The sequence below is a fragment of the Lycium ferocissimum genome, chromosome 12 (genome assembly GCF_029784015.1).
Source record: "Lycium ferocissimum isolate CSIRO_LF1 chromosome 12, AGI_CSIRO_Lferr_CH_V1, whole genome shotgun sequence".
NCBI classification, from domain to species: domain Eukaryota; kingdom Viridiplantae; phylum Streptophyta; class Magnoliopsida; order Solanales; family Solanaceae; genus Lycium; species Lycium ferocissimum.
The window spans coordinates 49,786,697-49,804,032 of record NC_081353.1 but is presented as its reverse complement, the minus strand read 5'-3'; the positions used below and the strand labels follow the sequence as shown (position 1 = coordinate 49,804,032).

General features: G+C 34.1%; 1 protein-coding gene and 2 non-coding genes across 3 annotated transcripts in view; all 3 read left to right on the top strand.

The window, feature by feature from the left end:
- Positions 1 to 392: 392 nt before the first annotated feature.
- The window catches only part of LOC132040434 (B3 domain-containing protein At5g60140-like), a 53,078-nt gene continuing 36,134 nt past the window's right edge, over positions 393 to 17,336 (top strand). Inside the window, exon 1 of the mRNA XM_059431072.1 lies at positions 393 to 513. Coding sequence (XP_059287055.1) covers positions 460 to 513 — 54 coding nt within the window. The 5' untranslated portion in view covers positions 393 to 459. The remainder of the gene's footprint in view (positions 514 to 17,336) is intronic.
- On the top strand, positions 8,678 to 8,766 carry LOC132041300 (small nucleolar RNA R11/Z151). The gene has a single exon (XR_009410996.1). It is a non-coding gene; the product is annotated as a small nucleolar RNA R11/Z151 (small nucleolar RNA).
- On the top strand, positions 8,868 to 8,967 carry LOC132041301 (small nucleolar RNA Z152/R70/R12). Its single transcript, XR_009410997.1, has one exon. It is a non-coding gene; the product is annotated as a small nucleolar RNA Z152/R70/R12 (small nucleolar RNA).

Sequence of the window (17,336 nt, the reverse complement as noted above, 5' to 3'; positions counted from 1 at the left end):
TGGAAGTTAAAAACTTATGGATCTTAAAGAAAAGTCATAAAACAAGAGGGAAATGGAGAGAGAGAGAGAGAGATGGGAAAGATAATTTTTGAACCAATTTGATCATGATTTTCCATTGAGGGATGAGTTGATGATGATGACAACGTTATCATCGTGCTTTTCAATGGAGACTATCTTCCAAACAAATTAACCTTCACTTTTGTCTTTTTGTTAATTTCCTATATTTTTAAAATTATAATTCCGTTATTTTAACTTCATTAGTTTGAAGGATCAAAATTGCAAGATTATGTTAGTTGAAGGTTAACTATGCTTAGTCCAGTAATACAGGGACCAAAACTAAAATAATCCTATAACACAGGGACCAATACTTATATCTTCTTCTTCAATATTTAAGAAGCTTATAGGGTTAACATTTGCGCCACGCTTCTATTGTCTTGAAGTTTGACGAAAAAACAGAACATGGAAAAGGGCTTCTTCGAGTTTTTTCATCCTAAAAACAGCTCAGAGAGGCTGGTAAGTATACTTCCCCCATCATGGTATTTGATTGTTTGGGACTTTGTTTTTCTTGATTTTTCTTTTTCTGGAGTTGCGGGGAGTTGCCTCTCTACCTCCCAAGGTAGAGGTAAGGTCTGCGTACACTCTATCCTCCCTAGATCCTGCTTGTGGGATTACACTGGATATGTTGTTATTGTTGTTGATGGAGTTGCGGGCTGTGGATACGGGAAGGAAGGGTAAAGAGAGGAGTAGGCCGTGGTGAGATCTTCATTTGTTTTTTCATTAAGATTAAAATGTCTGAATCTGAATGCACATCTGAATGATTAAGTTGTAGTCTCTAGATCTGCACACTGAATGATTAAAATTGTTTGGTTTTCAACATCTGAATCTACATAATGTAGTTATTAAACAAAATAAATATACAATTCAAATAAAAAATAACTAAATATTAGAAAATAAATATAGATCTAATAAAATTAAATTATTATTGATTAAAAAAAAATGAAACATTTATGTTCGCCAATGATGGTGGAGAGTGGTGGTGCTGATATTTGTGATGGTGGAGGTGGTTGATGTTGTAGTGACTGACGCGCTAGTGGCGAGTGGTGGTGGTGGTTGTGATGGTGGAGTTCGTTGATGTTAGTAATTGACGGTGTTGATGGTGATGGATAAAAAGTTGTGTGGTGGTTAACGATGATGTTGGTGGTTGTTCTAGTTATGATGGTAGAGGTGGTTGGTAGTAAGGATTAACTGCAGTGATGGTAGTGGCTGATAGTGGTGGTGGAGGCAACGACGGCGGCGGCTATTGATATAATTATAGCGATAGAGACGGTAGGTGTGGTAGCGACTGACAATAGTGGTTGTGAGCGGTGGTAGTTGCTAGTGATGATTGTGATAGCAGAGGTGGTAGTCATGGTGGTGGTGGTTGTTGTGGGGTGGGGTGGGGGAGGGTAGTGGTGGTTGTGATGGCAGAGGTGGTTCGTGGTGGTGGTGTGGGTGGTGGGGTTGGGAGAGGGTGGAGCAATCCATACAAAAATACCTCTCAGGGACATTAAGACATTTTTTGGGACAGAAAATGATATTAAGACTTTATTAAGGATCTTAATGATTAAGACCAAATAAGTGCTTAAATCTTAATCTAAACAAATACACTTAATAGCCTATAGTCTGAACCATTCAAAATTAAACCTCCATTAAGTGCAAACAAATGAGGCAAATTCTGCAAGAACTGAAGTACACAATGAAGTTATAGTAATCACTAGGCCGCAACTTTAGAATCACCGTTACATATTTTAAGTGTACTTTCCCTATTAAGTCGAGTATTTGATCTAAGATTCTTGTGGATCCTTTTATTGATTTTAAGTATGCCTTTATAGTTTAAAACTTTGAGTTTATCTGAAATATGTTTCCATCTGATAGAGGCTACTTTTATGATATGGACAATCTGGTTAAAAGAAATTGATAATGTTCTGATTTATTTTTATTTTTTAAATGGAGTTTTTTTTTTTTTTAAACAAAAAATCCCCACAGCTTATATGGATTACAAGAATGGAAAGTTAACCCAGGAGGGTTTTTCTTAGGGATCGGTTTGGAAATATGTGGCCTATAGGAGTCGCCAAAACAGGAAAAGATTCTTATTTCCAATACGGATGAGAGAAATTCGTTGAGGAGAACAAAGTATAGTATGGAGACTTTTTAGTTTTTAACTATTACGAAAAAGGTGTATTTGACTTCAAGTTATTTGGAACTACTTGTTGTAAAAAGAAAGAAGCTGGAGGTGTAAAATTGGTTGTGAAGGAGGGCAAAAAGGAAGAAATAAATGTTGACCCTCAAAAGTGTGTGGAGCCAAAATGGAAAGGTCCCAGCGATAGCAGTAGTTCTTCTGATGATAGTAATGACGACTACATAGTAGAAGAAGAGGAAGAGGAGGAGGACGAAGAATATGATGTTGTCGAAGAAAAAGACGAAGAAGTTGAGGAAGAAGAATTCAAAAGGTAGATGCATGAATGAAGAAGAATTAGAAAAGGTGGAAGAAAAAGAGGAGGAAGAGGAAGTAAAGATTGAAAAGGCGCCGTATTCAAAACATAGACACGTGGAAGAAGGAAAAGATACTAAAAAGGCGCCACGTTCAAAATGCAGATTAATGGAAGAAGAAGATGAAGAGGAGCAGGAAGAAGAGAATCAAAGGGCAAGCATATCCACGAAAAAGATGCCACTTTCAAAACACAGATTCACGGAAGAGGAAGATGATGATGAAGAGGAGGAATATGAAGAAACTGAGGAGGAGGAGGAGGAAGAAGACAATGAAAGGGCAAGAATATTAAAAGAAAGGGCTCCACATTCAAAATGCAGATTCGCGAAAGTGGAAGAAGATGATGAAGAAGAGGAATGTGACGAAGAGGAAGAAGAGAATGAAAGGGCTAGCACTTTTAGAAAAAGGCGCCATGTTCAAAAGTTATACACAAATTAGAGACCTTAATATCTACTCCTCTGTTTCATTTTATATGCAATTCAATTCTTTTCCTTGTTAGAATGTTACTGCAAAAATGACATTTTTATATAATTGGACATGCTCTTGCAGTTATAGAAATGTTTATCACTACATGGTCTAAGGGGTTTAAAAAAAATTACAATAGTTGTTTGGTTCGCTGACAAAATGAGCCTAAGGGTACTTTTTGGTTAGTTCTTGGAATCGCAGAGAGGAATAAGTTAAATCTCATTTTCCTAACACTTTTGGTATGTGTAAAAAGGAACTTCTTTCCTTATTAAAGTCCATATTCAATAAAATACCACCATGTAAAAGGAAATTGATGGATTTTCTCTGAGTTTCCTTAAGAGTTCTGTTTGTGAACCTGACCAGTTAAATTTCTTGATTCAGCTGGATGCAAAAGAGCCAATGTTCGCAAGGAGAGGTATTGCTACGACCATTATGGTACAGAATTATTCAAAAGTGGATGCGCAACTTAGCCTAAAAATCCTTACTTTGTAGCGAAAATACGAGCAGAAAGGAGAAACCAACTGGTAATTAAAAGCCTTAAATAACTATGAATTGTTTTAAAGTTCAACCCTATAGAACTCTCATCCAACAAGTCTTTATTCCGAGTTGCAGTACGTTCCAATTGACGTGGTGAGAGACAATAAACTTAAACTTCCTTCAAGCATGACCATTCGCGCTGCTGGCAAAGAATATGAGACAGAACTTAAGATTTGGAAGGATGGTAGAATATGGCTACATGGAGGATGGCGCAGTTTATGCAGATGGAACCTTGTGGAGAAAAATGATTGGTGCATTTGTGAATTTGTGAGAGGAAAAGGCAAAAAAGGCCTTTACTTGCAAGTTCAAGTTCTTCATGAGGGAGCAAGTTCCAATTCCAACAAAAAAAATAAGAAATAGTTTGTTGATATTCAACACAACATTTTAGTTTTTATTGCCTCAAGTGCTATTATAAGTTGACAAACTTTGAAGACTAAGTGGTGTTGCTTGTTGACAAAAATTGAAGACTTGTCTAGTTTGTGTTGATAGCTCTGGCAATTATTAAGCCAATTGACTGGTGTTTAGACTTGATTAGTTTGTTAAGTACTGTTGTTTGTTACAATACCAGTTTTTAAGACTTGTCTAGTTTGTATTAATAGCTGTGGCAATTAGGCCCATTGATTGGTGTTAAGACTAAAGGCTGGTTTATTTACATTTGAATGTTCAACCCTCATGTGGTCTACTTCTGTTGGAGTTGCTCATGTGGGCAAAGTTTGGCTGGATTGTCCATGATTTCATTTGCAAAACACTGAGTTCGTTATTTGCAAATGGATTATTGAACTTTGGTATTTGAAATATTGGTGAATTGTTGAAAATTTAGTTTGAGGAGTATTCCTGTGATATAATGGTTTTCTAGCACAATACTTCTAGCTTTTTTTTTTTCCAAGTCAAATTCATGTCCAAATACAATAACTTCTAAATAATTTTGTCCAAGTTTAATCTCAAATATTCTTTGTTTTCAACTTCAACCAAGTACTGTTCAAACGCCTACAATTGCTCCTCACTTACTTGTCTGATCTTACTCATGAATTACACATATGTAAATATCTCTATTCAAAGGTGGAACTTAGAAATGAAATTTTAACTCTACTTAAATCGTTAAGAGTGAACTCTTTTATGTTTTTATAATATAGATCTCAGTCTTATAAAAAATTATCAAGAGAGATTGACGCTTTCATTTACTCTTTTCAACGCCCATATTGAAACTTGGAAGGAAGTTTTGAAACCAAGTCAAAGCTATAACATCATAAATGGCAAGATGTGTGGTGCTAAACCAAACTTCTTATCGTTGAACAAAGACTTTGAATTAGCGTTTACTAACAGTACAGAGGTCGTACCTTTCGCCAGCGACTTTATGTTTCGGCATTTCTCCAATAGTTTTATTTCTTTGGACGAATGTGAAAAGTTCACTAACGAGACTTTATTTGGCAAATACATGTATATGTTCATTGAATGTTTTACATCTCTTTCGTTACCTTTTTAGATAGTCAAACACCATTTAACTTCACTTGAAATATATAAAAGGGAAAAGGGTCAAACATACCCCTCTATTTTAATTTATTGGCTAATTTTGCCCTCCGTTAGCCGTAGTAGTCAAATATACCCCTACCGTTACAAGTTGGGGCCAAATATACCTCTACCGTTAGCAAAGTTTTAAAAATACCTCTCATTTCTAATATATTCCCACATAAGCAAGTCTAGTCATTGAAATTGGGTGACATGGACGCCACATGGCATTTAACTTATTCTATGTGGAGCCTACGTGACAATTTTTTAAAAAACAATCTAGAAAATTAACAAATCTGAAAAAAAAATGACTTTTATTAAAAATCTGAAACTTTTTTGTTTTAATAAAACCCGTTTTTTTAAAATATATTCTCGAAATTGGATACTTTAGTTAAAAAATCTGGAAATGATGTATTTTTTTAAATTTGGAAAACTGTAAAGTATTTTTTTTTAAAGTGTCCTAATTTTTTAAAAAAAATCTGGATTAATTTTAAAAAATCTGAAAAACTGATTTAAAAAAAATCATTTTCCAGATTTTTTTTTAAGAAGCGGGTTTTATAAAATAAAATAAAAAATCATATTGTTAATAAAAGCCATTTTTAACAGATTTGTTTTTAGAAAAACCAATTTTCTAAATTGTTTTTTAAAAAATTGCTACGTAGGCACCACATAGAATAAGTTAAGTGCCATATGACGTCCATGTCACCCAATTCCAATGACTAGACTTGTTTATGTGAAAATATGTTAGAAATGAGGGGTATTTTTTAAACTTTGCTAACGGCAACTTGTAACGGGAAGGGTATATTTGACTACTTTGGCTAACGGAGGGTAAAGTTAACTAATAAACTAAATTAGGGGGTATATTTGACCCTTTTCCCTATATAAAAACCTAATTAAATAAGGGAAGAAGAAAAGAACCAAATATTTAAAGGTATATTTAAAACTTTTGGAAAACTAAAGCATAAGGAAGAGAATAACTGGGGAAAAAAAAAAGAGGAAAAGATAAATTGAAGACAGAATTGTAACGGATAAAAGAGGAAATGGTAGTAAATTAAGAAGGAAAAGATAAAACAATAAATGCAATAAATATTTACAGAGAGGTTACAACTTTTAGGTTCTACAATACAAAATATATGTGGCTTTTTAAAGCACTTGAATATTAAGGGCAAAATAGTCATACAATATTTGAAGCACATTGGAGGAAATGATCAAAATGATCCTTGATGTATGGGGTTTTATTGTTTTGGTGCTTAAGGTATACCACTTAATTGAAATAGTCTCTAATGTACGCAAAAGTGATCACTTTTATGCTAAATCCTAAAACCGACGTCCTTTTAGGGTCTTTTTGGAAAATCACATGGTAATTGGAATTGGTGTAATTACTAGGGTATTAATTACATAGCTTAGTAATTACGCAGTATAGTAATTACGAAGACATTTTTATTTTTCATAACGTAATTATAGTGTAATTATAAGCGTAATATTTGGTTATACAAGTGTAATTACGCAGTTCAATTAAATTTTAAAAATAAAAATTAATTATCAAAAATCAAAAGTTAATAGGTGACAAAATATGCGCCTTTATAAATGATATTAAATTGGGTATTTAAGATACATATTGTTTCTTAAAAGTATAAAATACTTAATAATAAGATATGTGTAACTAATATTGAAAAACAATAATTGATATGTCCAATTCATTATAAAAACTAAAAGCATAATTTTGTAATAACATGCACGACTTGTTTGAGAAAAGATTAATATTTATAAATATAACTAGTTATGTACTAAATGCCCACAGATATTAATATATTTTTTAAATATAATTTGTGTTAAAATTAATTACAACAACAACAACAACAACAAAAAGTTAAGAGGTAGTTATATAAAACAAAATTTTCATTCCACTCCTTTAATATTTTAACTTCCATTTTGATGAAATTATTTAATTCAAATCAAATTTGGAACTATTTACATTATAACTATGTATCCTAATTTTCGAAGTTATTTAGTTAAATAAATAAATACATAGTTAATGAACTTTTAAGACAAATACATAATTTAATCGGCTCCTCTCTTAATTAGGGATTAGTGGTTCGAACATGGATATGGAAAAAAATCTTTGGAGGAAGCGGCTACAATAGGCGCGATGCGGTGCGAATTATCGGATTAATTGGGCTCAAATGCGGATATCGAGCACCAATCGATATGAAAATTCATTAAAAATGAGGTAGAAGGTTCGATAATTTTGAAAAGTAGACTTTAAAAACAAAAAAAAAAAAAATTGACATAAATAAATAAGATTAGGACCTAAAAGTAATTAATTAAAAGTTTTAAAAAAATTTGAAAATTATTGTAAGACTACAAAAAAGAGCTTTTGAAAAACTTTAAAAACAAAAAACAAAAAACAAAAAAATTGACTTAAATAAATAAAATAATAAAAGTAATTAATGAAAAAAGTTTTTAAAAATTTGGAAAATTATTTGATCCTCACATTCCCTCTTATATATAATAGTAATGTAATTACATTATTCAAATTTTTGACAAAAAAAATCTGTCAATTCCAATTGAAAAAAGAACGGTATGCAATGTGAAATAGCAAGTCAATACTACTAAATCAAATAAACTAGAACCGAAAATATAACATAAATTCAAAATCTATTTTTAACATAACATAAAATAAGTTTCAACATAATTTAAGTAAATATAATTCAAAAGAAAAGGAAAACATAAGTTTATAAACTCATTTCAATAACGAAATTTTACTTTAATGTCATCATTTGTTATATGCCAAGTTATTAATGACTCATTTCATTCTAATATTAGGAGGTGTAGTTAAAAAAACTGGAATAATACAACAGCTACGCTAAATGAAGAAAATAAAGAAAAATAAACAAAAAATAAAGAATACGAACAATTCCATGGAATCACAAGAAATAAAGGTTGAAAAATGAGAAGAAAGGAAATGAAAGATAAATAATATAAAAAGAAATATATTTTAAAATTAAAATTTTAAAAAGAAAAATAAAATAAAATAATAGAACTAAAAAATAAATTAAAATAAAAACAAAAAGGAAATAAATTAAAATGAAAACAAAAAAAGAAAGAAATTAAGAAGTAACCTGTAATTACACCTTCTAATTACACTCAATTCTCAACCCCCCTTGAGAATTGAAGAGTGCAATTACTACATCTCAATTACACATCCAATTATATACTAACCATATAATTATTTGGCCCGATAAACATGCCAGGATAATTATACTCAATTACACTCAATTCTACGTGGATGGCTTTCCAAACAGGCCCTTAAAAGAAAGCTGTTAAACCTAACTCCAAAATACAAGAAGGTTCTCCTACTGCACTTCTTCATTCTATTTACTTTTAATTCAATACTCTGTTTTATCAACCTAAAAAAAAAAAAAAATCAATACTCTGCAAAATTTTCAGTTAAAATTTTGTACCTCTATACTTTCAATATCTACTAAATTTCTTATCAAATTTTATGAACTATATATGGGCTTTATCTGTTAGTATTAGACAATTTTGTATTAAAAAATTAATTTTATGTTTATCTCGAGTTGAAGTAGCGAATTTTGATTAATTTTCTGATATGTTGCTCTATTTTAAGATAGAGAAAGCGGGCTTATGATGATAGCTAAAAATTATTTTTTGCGGATTTCAGTGAGATTTAATCGTCAATGATCTGACTGTTACATTCATTGAGGCCCTTAATTCTTTCAATTTGTTTCCGTTATCTTACTAAAAGTTTTCATATGAATCTACAATGATACTGCTAGAAGATTTTGATTAACAATCAAGTTAAAAAAGTGTTGCGATGAGTTAAGTACCATATGGTGTCGAAGGGCAGTGGAAGGAGGGTTCACCATGAGCTCAATTTAATTAACGACTTCTCCTTCCACTAAAGCGATCTTCCCAGATCTGAGGGGTGTCATGTGACACTATTTTGTCAATTTTTTTAACTAGATATACATATATAAATAATAAATAAAACAAAAATAGAAGGTAGAAATACTGAAAACAAAGTTGTGCACTGGCCTAGTGGTTAGGTGCTCTAACTTCACGTGCGAGGTAGCTGGCAGGGGCAGAGGGAGGAAGGGCCAAGGGGGTTCATCCTTCGGCGGAAAATTACACTGTTTATACATGGTTAGAATTATTTTTTATGCATATATAGTAGATGTTGAACCCCTTTTGGCTTTTTCGTGCATTTACTTTTTCATATCTTAGTGAAAATTCTGGTTCCGCTACTGACAGCGGGATCAAACTCGCGGGCAATAAAATCCCTGTAGTGGGCGCAATTCGTTAGAAAGCTTATGACTAATAGCCTTAAAACTCTTTATAGTGATTTATTCATTTGCTCACTCCTTTAAATGGTGACACCGCTTATGAAAAAATTCTGCGTATTGGACTTCTTCTTTTCTTCATCTTTAAATTCAGAGTTTTCATGTTTTTGCATCTATTTGAGTGCCAAAAAGCTGAAAGGTTTCACTTTCATTGTAATTTTGAGGATTTTAAAGGTGGAAGTGGAAAGTGAGGTGGAGGAAACATGGAGAAGGAAAAAACAGAAAGTTTTAGGATTTAGAATAAAAGTAATCACTTTTTGCATACATTAGGGACTATTTCAATAAAGTGGTATAAATCAAGGATCAAAACAATACAACCACTATACATCAAGGACCATTTTGATAATTTTCTCTCCCGCTTTTAGTATACTGTGATGGCTATTGAACTGCCAAAATGTGTTCTTAACCAACTTCATTGACTCTTTGCTCGTTTCTTTTGGAGATAATTTGGAGGTGCTAGCTCGGCATTTGGTGATTTCCTTATGCAAGACAACATTTGAAGGAGGTATGCGATCTGAATCTTTTTTTGATATATCAAATGCCTTGATGGTTAAACTTTGGTGGAATTTTTGCACTAAAACTTCTCTTTTGGAGCAAGTTCGTGCTTAATATATATATATACATATATATATATATATATATTGCCATCCTGTTCTGATTTGGAAGCATAAGCAATATAGAGGCGGATCCAAACTTTTGATTTGATGAATATAATTTTGTTCTTACAACTAAACATGTTACTACAAAACTACCATTATATCTAACATTTATTAAAAAATTGTGATTTTTATATACATATATATATAAAACAAAATTTTCATTACTCCTTTAATATTTTAACTTCCATTTTGATGAAATTATTTAATTCAAATCAAACTTCCGTGAATTTGACATTATAACTTATGTATCCTAGGATTTTCTGAAGTTATTTAATTCTAAATAAATAATCTATACATAGTTAATGAACTTTTAAGACAAAACATAATTTAACAGAGAGCGGGAATAAAAAGGGGTTCGAAATGGATATGGAAAAAAAAAATCTTTGGAGGGTTTTGAAGGTGAATTTCGGATGGTGGAAAATATGAAAAAATGGATCGATAGCTTTTGAAAAGGACTTTAAAAACAAAAAAACAAAAAATTGACATAAATAAATAAGATTAGGACCTAAAAGTAATTAATTAAAAGTTTTAAAAAAATTTGAAAATTATTGTAAGGACTACAAAAGTCTAGGCTCGAAATTTCTTTAGTACTTTAAAAACAAAAAAAAAAAATTGACTTAAATAAATAAAATGAGATATAAAAGTAAAATGAAAAGTTTTTATTATTCATCTCTTATATATAATAGTAATATATATATATATTAAATGGGCAATAAGGGATGATATATATATATATATATATATATATATATATATATATATATATATATGACCATGTGATTTGGAAACCCAGAGGCGGATCACTTCTTGATGAGGTCATATTTTAGGTTCTTACAACTAAACATGTTACTACTTTTTTAAAACTACGGGTTCAGAATCTAACATTTATTAAAAAATTGTGATTTTTATATACATATATGTACTCATGTTAAAAATAATGATTGATGAACAAACATGGAGGAAGACGTTCCAAGTGAGATTTTGTGAAAAATAACATACAGCGGGAATAAAAAATGGTTTTGAAGGTGAATTTCTGGTGGTATAAATGGATCAAGGAAGGATCTTTAGCTAACATTCTTCCGCCAACATTATAGCTATGCAAAATGAAGGTGTTTATTATTCATCTTTTAATGCAGCTAATTTTATAATAGATGGGCAGTGGGATGGTGATGACAGACCATGCAGGACCCTCACTTCTTCCGGTAAGTTTTTAGCATCTTCAGCTTGGATTTTTTTTTTTTTTTGGCAACATAGAGGTACGTAACTTCTAATTATACAAACATATTTGGTTGAAAGCGATGCTCACTAAGATTAGCTTTCTCTCCCACCCATTATCAAAAAAGATTTTTTCAAGCTTTTAGATGAGGTACTTTCTCTCTCTAACAAACTTCAACTTCAACGCAATGGGGTGGGGTTTTTGGTCTCTCGATAATAGTTCCACCACAGACAAGTCTAGAGGATCTAAGTTAAGGGGGGGGGGGGGGGGGGGTAATTGTGTACTCTTACCCAAAATATAGTAGGAGTCTACTACTGCTGCTTTATTGCAAGCTATTAAATACATTATTTGGACAAAATGTACGTGCAAGGTAGGTTGTAACATTGAAGTAAAGCTTACACCATTGCAGTGCTTCTCATCGCAAGAACGAGAGGGAGAAAATATTATATACACGATGACCTTGAAGTTGCATAATTTACAAAGGAAATGAAGACTCCGTATGATCTCTGTGGAGAAGGGTCTTAGCACGAACCTTGTCTCGAACAAAATGGAAATCAATCTCCATACGTTTCGTGTGAGAATGGAAAATGGGATTGGCTGTTAAGTATGTAGCATTCAAATTGTCAAACCAGAGAATCGGTGTAGAAGAGGTAAATCAGCCAATTTCTCGGAGTAAAAACTCCACCCAAGTGATTTCTGAAGTTGCAGCAGCTAGTGCTTTATGCTGGGCCTCAGTGCTTGATCGGGATACAGCTCTTTTCTTCTGTGATGACCATGATATCAAATGATTAGACCATGATATCAAATGATTACCCATGTATATGGCAAAGCTAGTGGTTGACTTCCTATCATCGACATCTCCGCCCCAATCAGAATCTGTATAGCCATGAAGTAACAGTAGATCAACGTAAAAAGAACAGACCATGAGCTAAAGAGCCTTTGATATATCGCACTATATGTTTCACTGCCACCCAATGAATATCCATAGAACAATGCATGAATTGAGAAACCTTTTTCACTGCATACGCCACATCCGGACGAGTGAAGGTCAAGTACTGCAGCCCACCAACTATGCTACGATACAACATCGGATATTGAATGGAACACCACCAGATGATGAAAGTTTGGAATATGGGGAAATGGGAGTGCTAACAGGACAGCACGACTCCATCTGGACACGTCGAAGGAGCTCCTCAACATATCTCCTTTGAGATAAAAACAATCCTTCGTTCGTCCAAGATGAAGTTATACCCAAAAAATAGGATAGGGTCCCCAAATCACGTACTGCAAATTGGGACTGGAGTTGCACAACCAAAGACTTAAGACCATCAGGATTATTACCAAGCACCAAAATGTCATCCACATATATATTAGACAAAAAAGCTTGTCGCTAGGAGTAGACATAAAGAACAAAGAACTATCCGTCTAAGAACCCGAGAATCCTAGCGAAGTGAGAGCATCAGTGAGTCGCTTGTTCCACATCCGAGGAGCTTGTTTGAGACTATAAAGGGACCGTTTGAGAAGACACACATGATCCGGACAAGAGGGATCTACAAAAACAGGAGGTTGAGACAAATAGGCAACTTCATCCAAGTTACGATGAAAAAAAGCATTGGAGATGTCCAACTGTGTGACATGCCATCCGTTAGTCACAGCCAAGGATAACAACAACCGAATTGTGGCGGGCTTAACTACTGGACTAAATGTATCCACAAAATCAATCCCAGGTCGTTCTTGATACCCTTTGGCGACAAGTCGTGCCTTGTAACGATCTACAGAACCATCGGCTTTCAGCTTCGTCTTAAATCACCCATCGACAAGACAACCAATGATATTCTGAGTTGGGGACGAAGGAACAAGCTGCCAGGTGCCATTGCGTATTAACGCATTGTATTCGTCAGCCATAGCATGGCGCCAGTGCTCATTCTTAACAGCCTGAGAATAGCAAGAAGGTTCCTCAAAGGCATGAGTAACAGGCAGCAGACATGGAGAATGACTGCTTAGGCTATTAGTGAACCAGTTTGAGCTCGAGTGACCATACAGCGAGCAGGTGGTGAATGTGGCAACTCAGGTTGTGGTGACACAGGTTTTGCCGTTGGATTTGGAGGCTGAACAATGACAGGTGGGAGCTGTGAAGGTGGCTGGGATGCAGGCAGCTCGGGTATCGGCGGGGTAAGGGACTGATCTGGTTGAGAACGATTTGGTATAGGAGGCTCGGAAGGGTGAGAAAAATTATCTGGAGATGGAAGCATTGTAGGAGAAAGAGGTATTTGTAGTATGAGAGGATCCGTGGGAGCATTGGTTGATTTCATGGGCACCAAGGCATCCTTTGAAGAAAATGGAAACATAAATTCATCAAAAATAACATAACGAGATACAAAAATTTTTGAGGAAAGAGGATCCAAAACATTTATATCCTTTGTGAATTTTACTGTATCCCAAGAGCACCCACGGTTTATATCGAGGTGACAATTTGTCTTTTGTGTAAGGACGAAGCCAAGGGAAACATAGACAACCAAAAACACGCAATAGAGAATAGTCTGGATCCTTTTGAAAAAGTGCATGAAATGGTTATCGATTTTTCAACCGTGGTGTGGGTAATCTATTAATAGTATACACAGCAAATTCAAATGCATTTGTCCAAAAATGAGTACGTACATTGGCATGATGTAATAATGCTCACCAGTCGACAATATGCCTATGTTTACGTTTTGCACAACCATTTTGTTCTGTAGTGTAAGGACAAAGAAACATGTGTAATTCCATTGTCACGTAAATAATTGGTCAAGGCTTGAAACTTCCCCTCCCCAATCAGCTTGAAAACATTTAATTAGGTGACCAAAGTATTTTTCAACTAGAGTGCTAAACTGAATAAAAATTGAAAGAACGTCAGATTTAAAGCGAAGAAATTCCAAGTATATTTGCCGAAATGATAAAAAAAGATCACAAAATAACAATAACCATCATTAGAAACAACAGGGGCATGGCCCCAAACATCCGAACAAATTAAATCAAGAGAGGCAGAGGCCTGAAAACACTACAACAACAACGACGACAACAACAACCCAGTGAAATCTCACCACGTGGGGTCTGAGGAGGGTAGAGGCCTGAAAACACTCACTAAAAGAAATCTTATGACTTTTGCTAACAGCACAAGTAGTGCTAAACTAGGAGATTTACTAGACTGAAAAAGAATAGATGGTAATGCTTGACGAACTGTTGGATACAATGCATGAGCCAGACTAGCATGCCAAACACCAAGAGATGCTGCAAAGGAGTTGAAGAGGATAGTCTTTTTCACAGGGAGCGAATATAATCCTCTGTTAGCCCTGTGTGTAGTGGTGCCCTCATTACCAAATCCTTAATTAAAAAATGGTCAGGAAAGTATTCAGCAGAAACATTGTTAGATGTAGCAAAGGAACTAATGGAGACTGAATTTTGAGTAGCCGTAGGAACATGAAGAATATCTTCAAGTTTGAATTTTTTGTCAGAAGCAACAATAGAGCTAGCACCTATATGATGAGAGATTGGTAACTTAGAGCCATTACCTAGAGTTAGTTCCTCAGGACCTTGATATTCAGAGTGAATGCCAAGGTTATCCAATTCAGATGTTAGATGATGCGTGGTGCCATTATCCATCAATCAATTCTGGCTAGGTGGATTTTGGGTGTTTGCTAGGTTGGTTGCTAGGTTGGAGACAGGTCGTCCAGAAACCCGAGTGCCATTAGATGTCTTAAGTGATGGTTAAACTCCTGCAGTATGGCCTTTTCCTTCACAATTGTGACAAACAATTTTTGACATATCAGAGGTTGAAGAAAGAATGTTGGAGGATTGAGTGGTGCTCCAGAACCACGTAGTTGAGTCGTCTGAGAAAACCATGATTTTGAGAACGTCCACAACCCCTATTACCTCTAAATCTACCACTACCACGACTGGGACAAAGGAACTCTGAGTAAATTGGGCCGTGGGTGCTATGACATTAAGAGTCTCATCTCTCTTTAATTGTTGTTCTTCATTCAACAATAATCCATATAAAGCATCAAACGAGATATCCTCTTGACGCGATTCAAGCGATCTTGTAAAGGGACGATAGGCTGGTCCCAGTCCAGCAAGAACAAATTCGACTAAACCATCATTACTAATCGGATGCTGCAATGCAGCCAACTTGTCCGTAATTCCTTTTGCCTTTGCACATAGGACTCAATACTGGTATTGTCTCTCTGCAGTGTGTGTAGTTTTTTTTTTGACTCACGAATTTGGGGCTTCGAACCTGAGGCATACACAGCAACCAGTTTGTTCCAAGCTGTTTAGGCTGTCTCAGCACCAACCAGTTAGGGTAATATTCCTTCGGATACGGAAGCAACGATCCAACCTTCTGACTGGTTAGGTTGATTACCAGTCAGAACCTGACTTGGAATCACCTGACTGCCATCAATATGGTGACCAAGTCAATACACTGAGAGGCTTTCTAATATGTTGAATTGAAAATACACTGCCGTATTTATACTTACAGATCAGTCCTAGAATAACTTATGTACAGAGAATAACAATGCTATGCTAACTAGGCCACAAGTAAACCAGTTGGTAATATACAATTGAACGTTATCCTTCTTCAGTACGGTTAGTTTTCCACACACCCCATCTGGACGCATGTACCCCAAAAAACATGGCTATGTTGTACTAAAATGGAGTACTAGAATTAATCACTTTGCCTTGGATTGTACTATAATCTTTTGCTCTGCAGATTGGACTATTTTGCATCTTATTTTGGGTGTTCTATTATCTTATGAAGAGGTGTCAGGTCAAATAGTGAATAAGAATGAGATTGACTCAATGTTCATGACAAAGTGCCAATGCAAGTAATTCACTAAGTGCAGGTGATTGCTGGTTTTCAAAGAAATAATTTCCCTTTTACTTATCTAGGCTATCCAGTTTGTAATGGTAGAAGAAAAAAACTGTATTGTGTTGAATTGGTTTAAAAAGTTGAGTGCATGTTGCTTTCTTGGAAAGGAAACCATTTGTCCTTTGCTGGCAAACCAATCTTGATTCACATGTGATTCAATCTATGCCTGTCACACCCTTTTTTTCGGATATAAATAATTATTTCAAAGTTTAAATTTATTTTAAAAAGGGGTTTTCCACATGAAGTGACGTTTTGAAAATGAATTATTTATTTGTTACGGAGTCGCCACTTGAAATTGAGTTTTGTTGTTCAAGTCACCTTATTAAATGCCTAATCAAAAGGAAAATTGACTCTTTAATTATTGGTCTGCGAAAATAAAAGTTCGGGTAAGGAATTCTGTTGACCAGGAGAAGGTGTGAGGTACCCCTCGAGTCCCGTGGTTCTAGCACGGTCCCTTTATCAACATATATCTGGCTTAAATTATTTTTTAGAATACATTATGCTTATGAGTAGGGGTGTTCATGGTTCGATTTGGGTCGGTTATTGATTAAAATCATAATCAAACCAATTTAGTCAGTTTTTAAATGTCTAAAACCATAACCAAACCAAATAAAATAATAACCACCGATTTGGTTATTATCGGTTTGGTTCGATTTTTTGGTTTATGACTAGCAGCCATGAGACTTATCAGTAAAACATTAAAAAGTTGAAAAAAAGCATGTCTTTTTTTGGTTCAAACGATAACTTTTATTTATAGTTTAAGGTGGAACAGACATCATAGAAACATTTTCACTATTAGTGATAGTGTAGTACTCAAGTTACCCAAAGTTGCTAAACTATTACATATAGAGCTAAAAACTAACTTAGTAGTGGTCGCACCATTTTTGTCATCTTAATACACATACCTGAAAATAAAGTAAAGCATAGGAGCTTTTAGTTGTTGTTACAAATATACATATTAATTAAACATAAAGACTACCTAAAATTAAAATGAAAATATATGAAATAAAAAAAAATTGTGTAATGATCCCAAACTTTGGGGCAGTACTTGCATTTTGCCCTCAATTCTCTCATTTTATTAAAAAAACTTTATGTAATGATCCCAAACTTCAGATGTTTTTCTATCATTATCCCCAAGCCTAGGGTCTCGACTACAAGG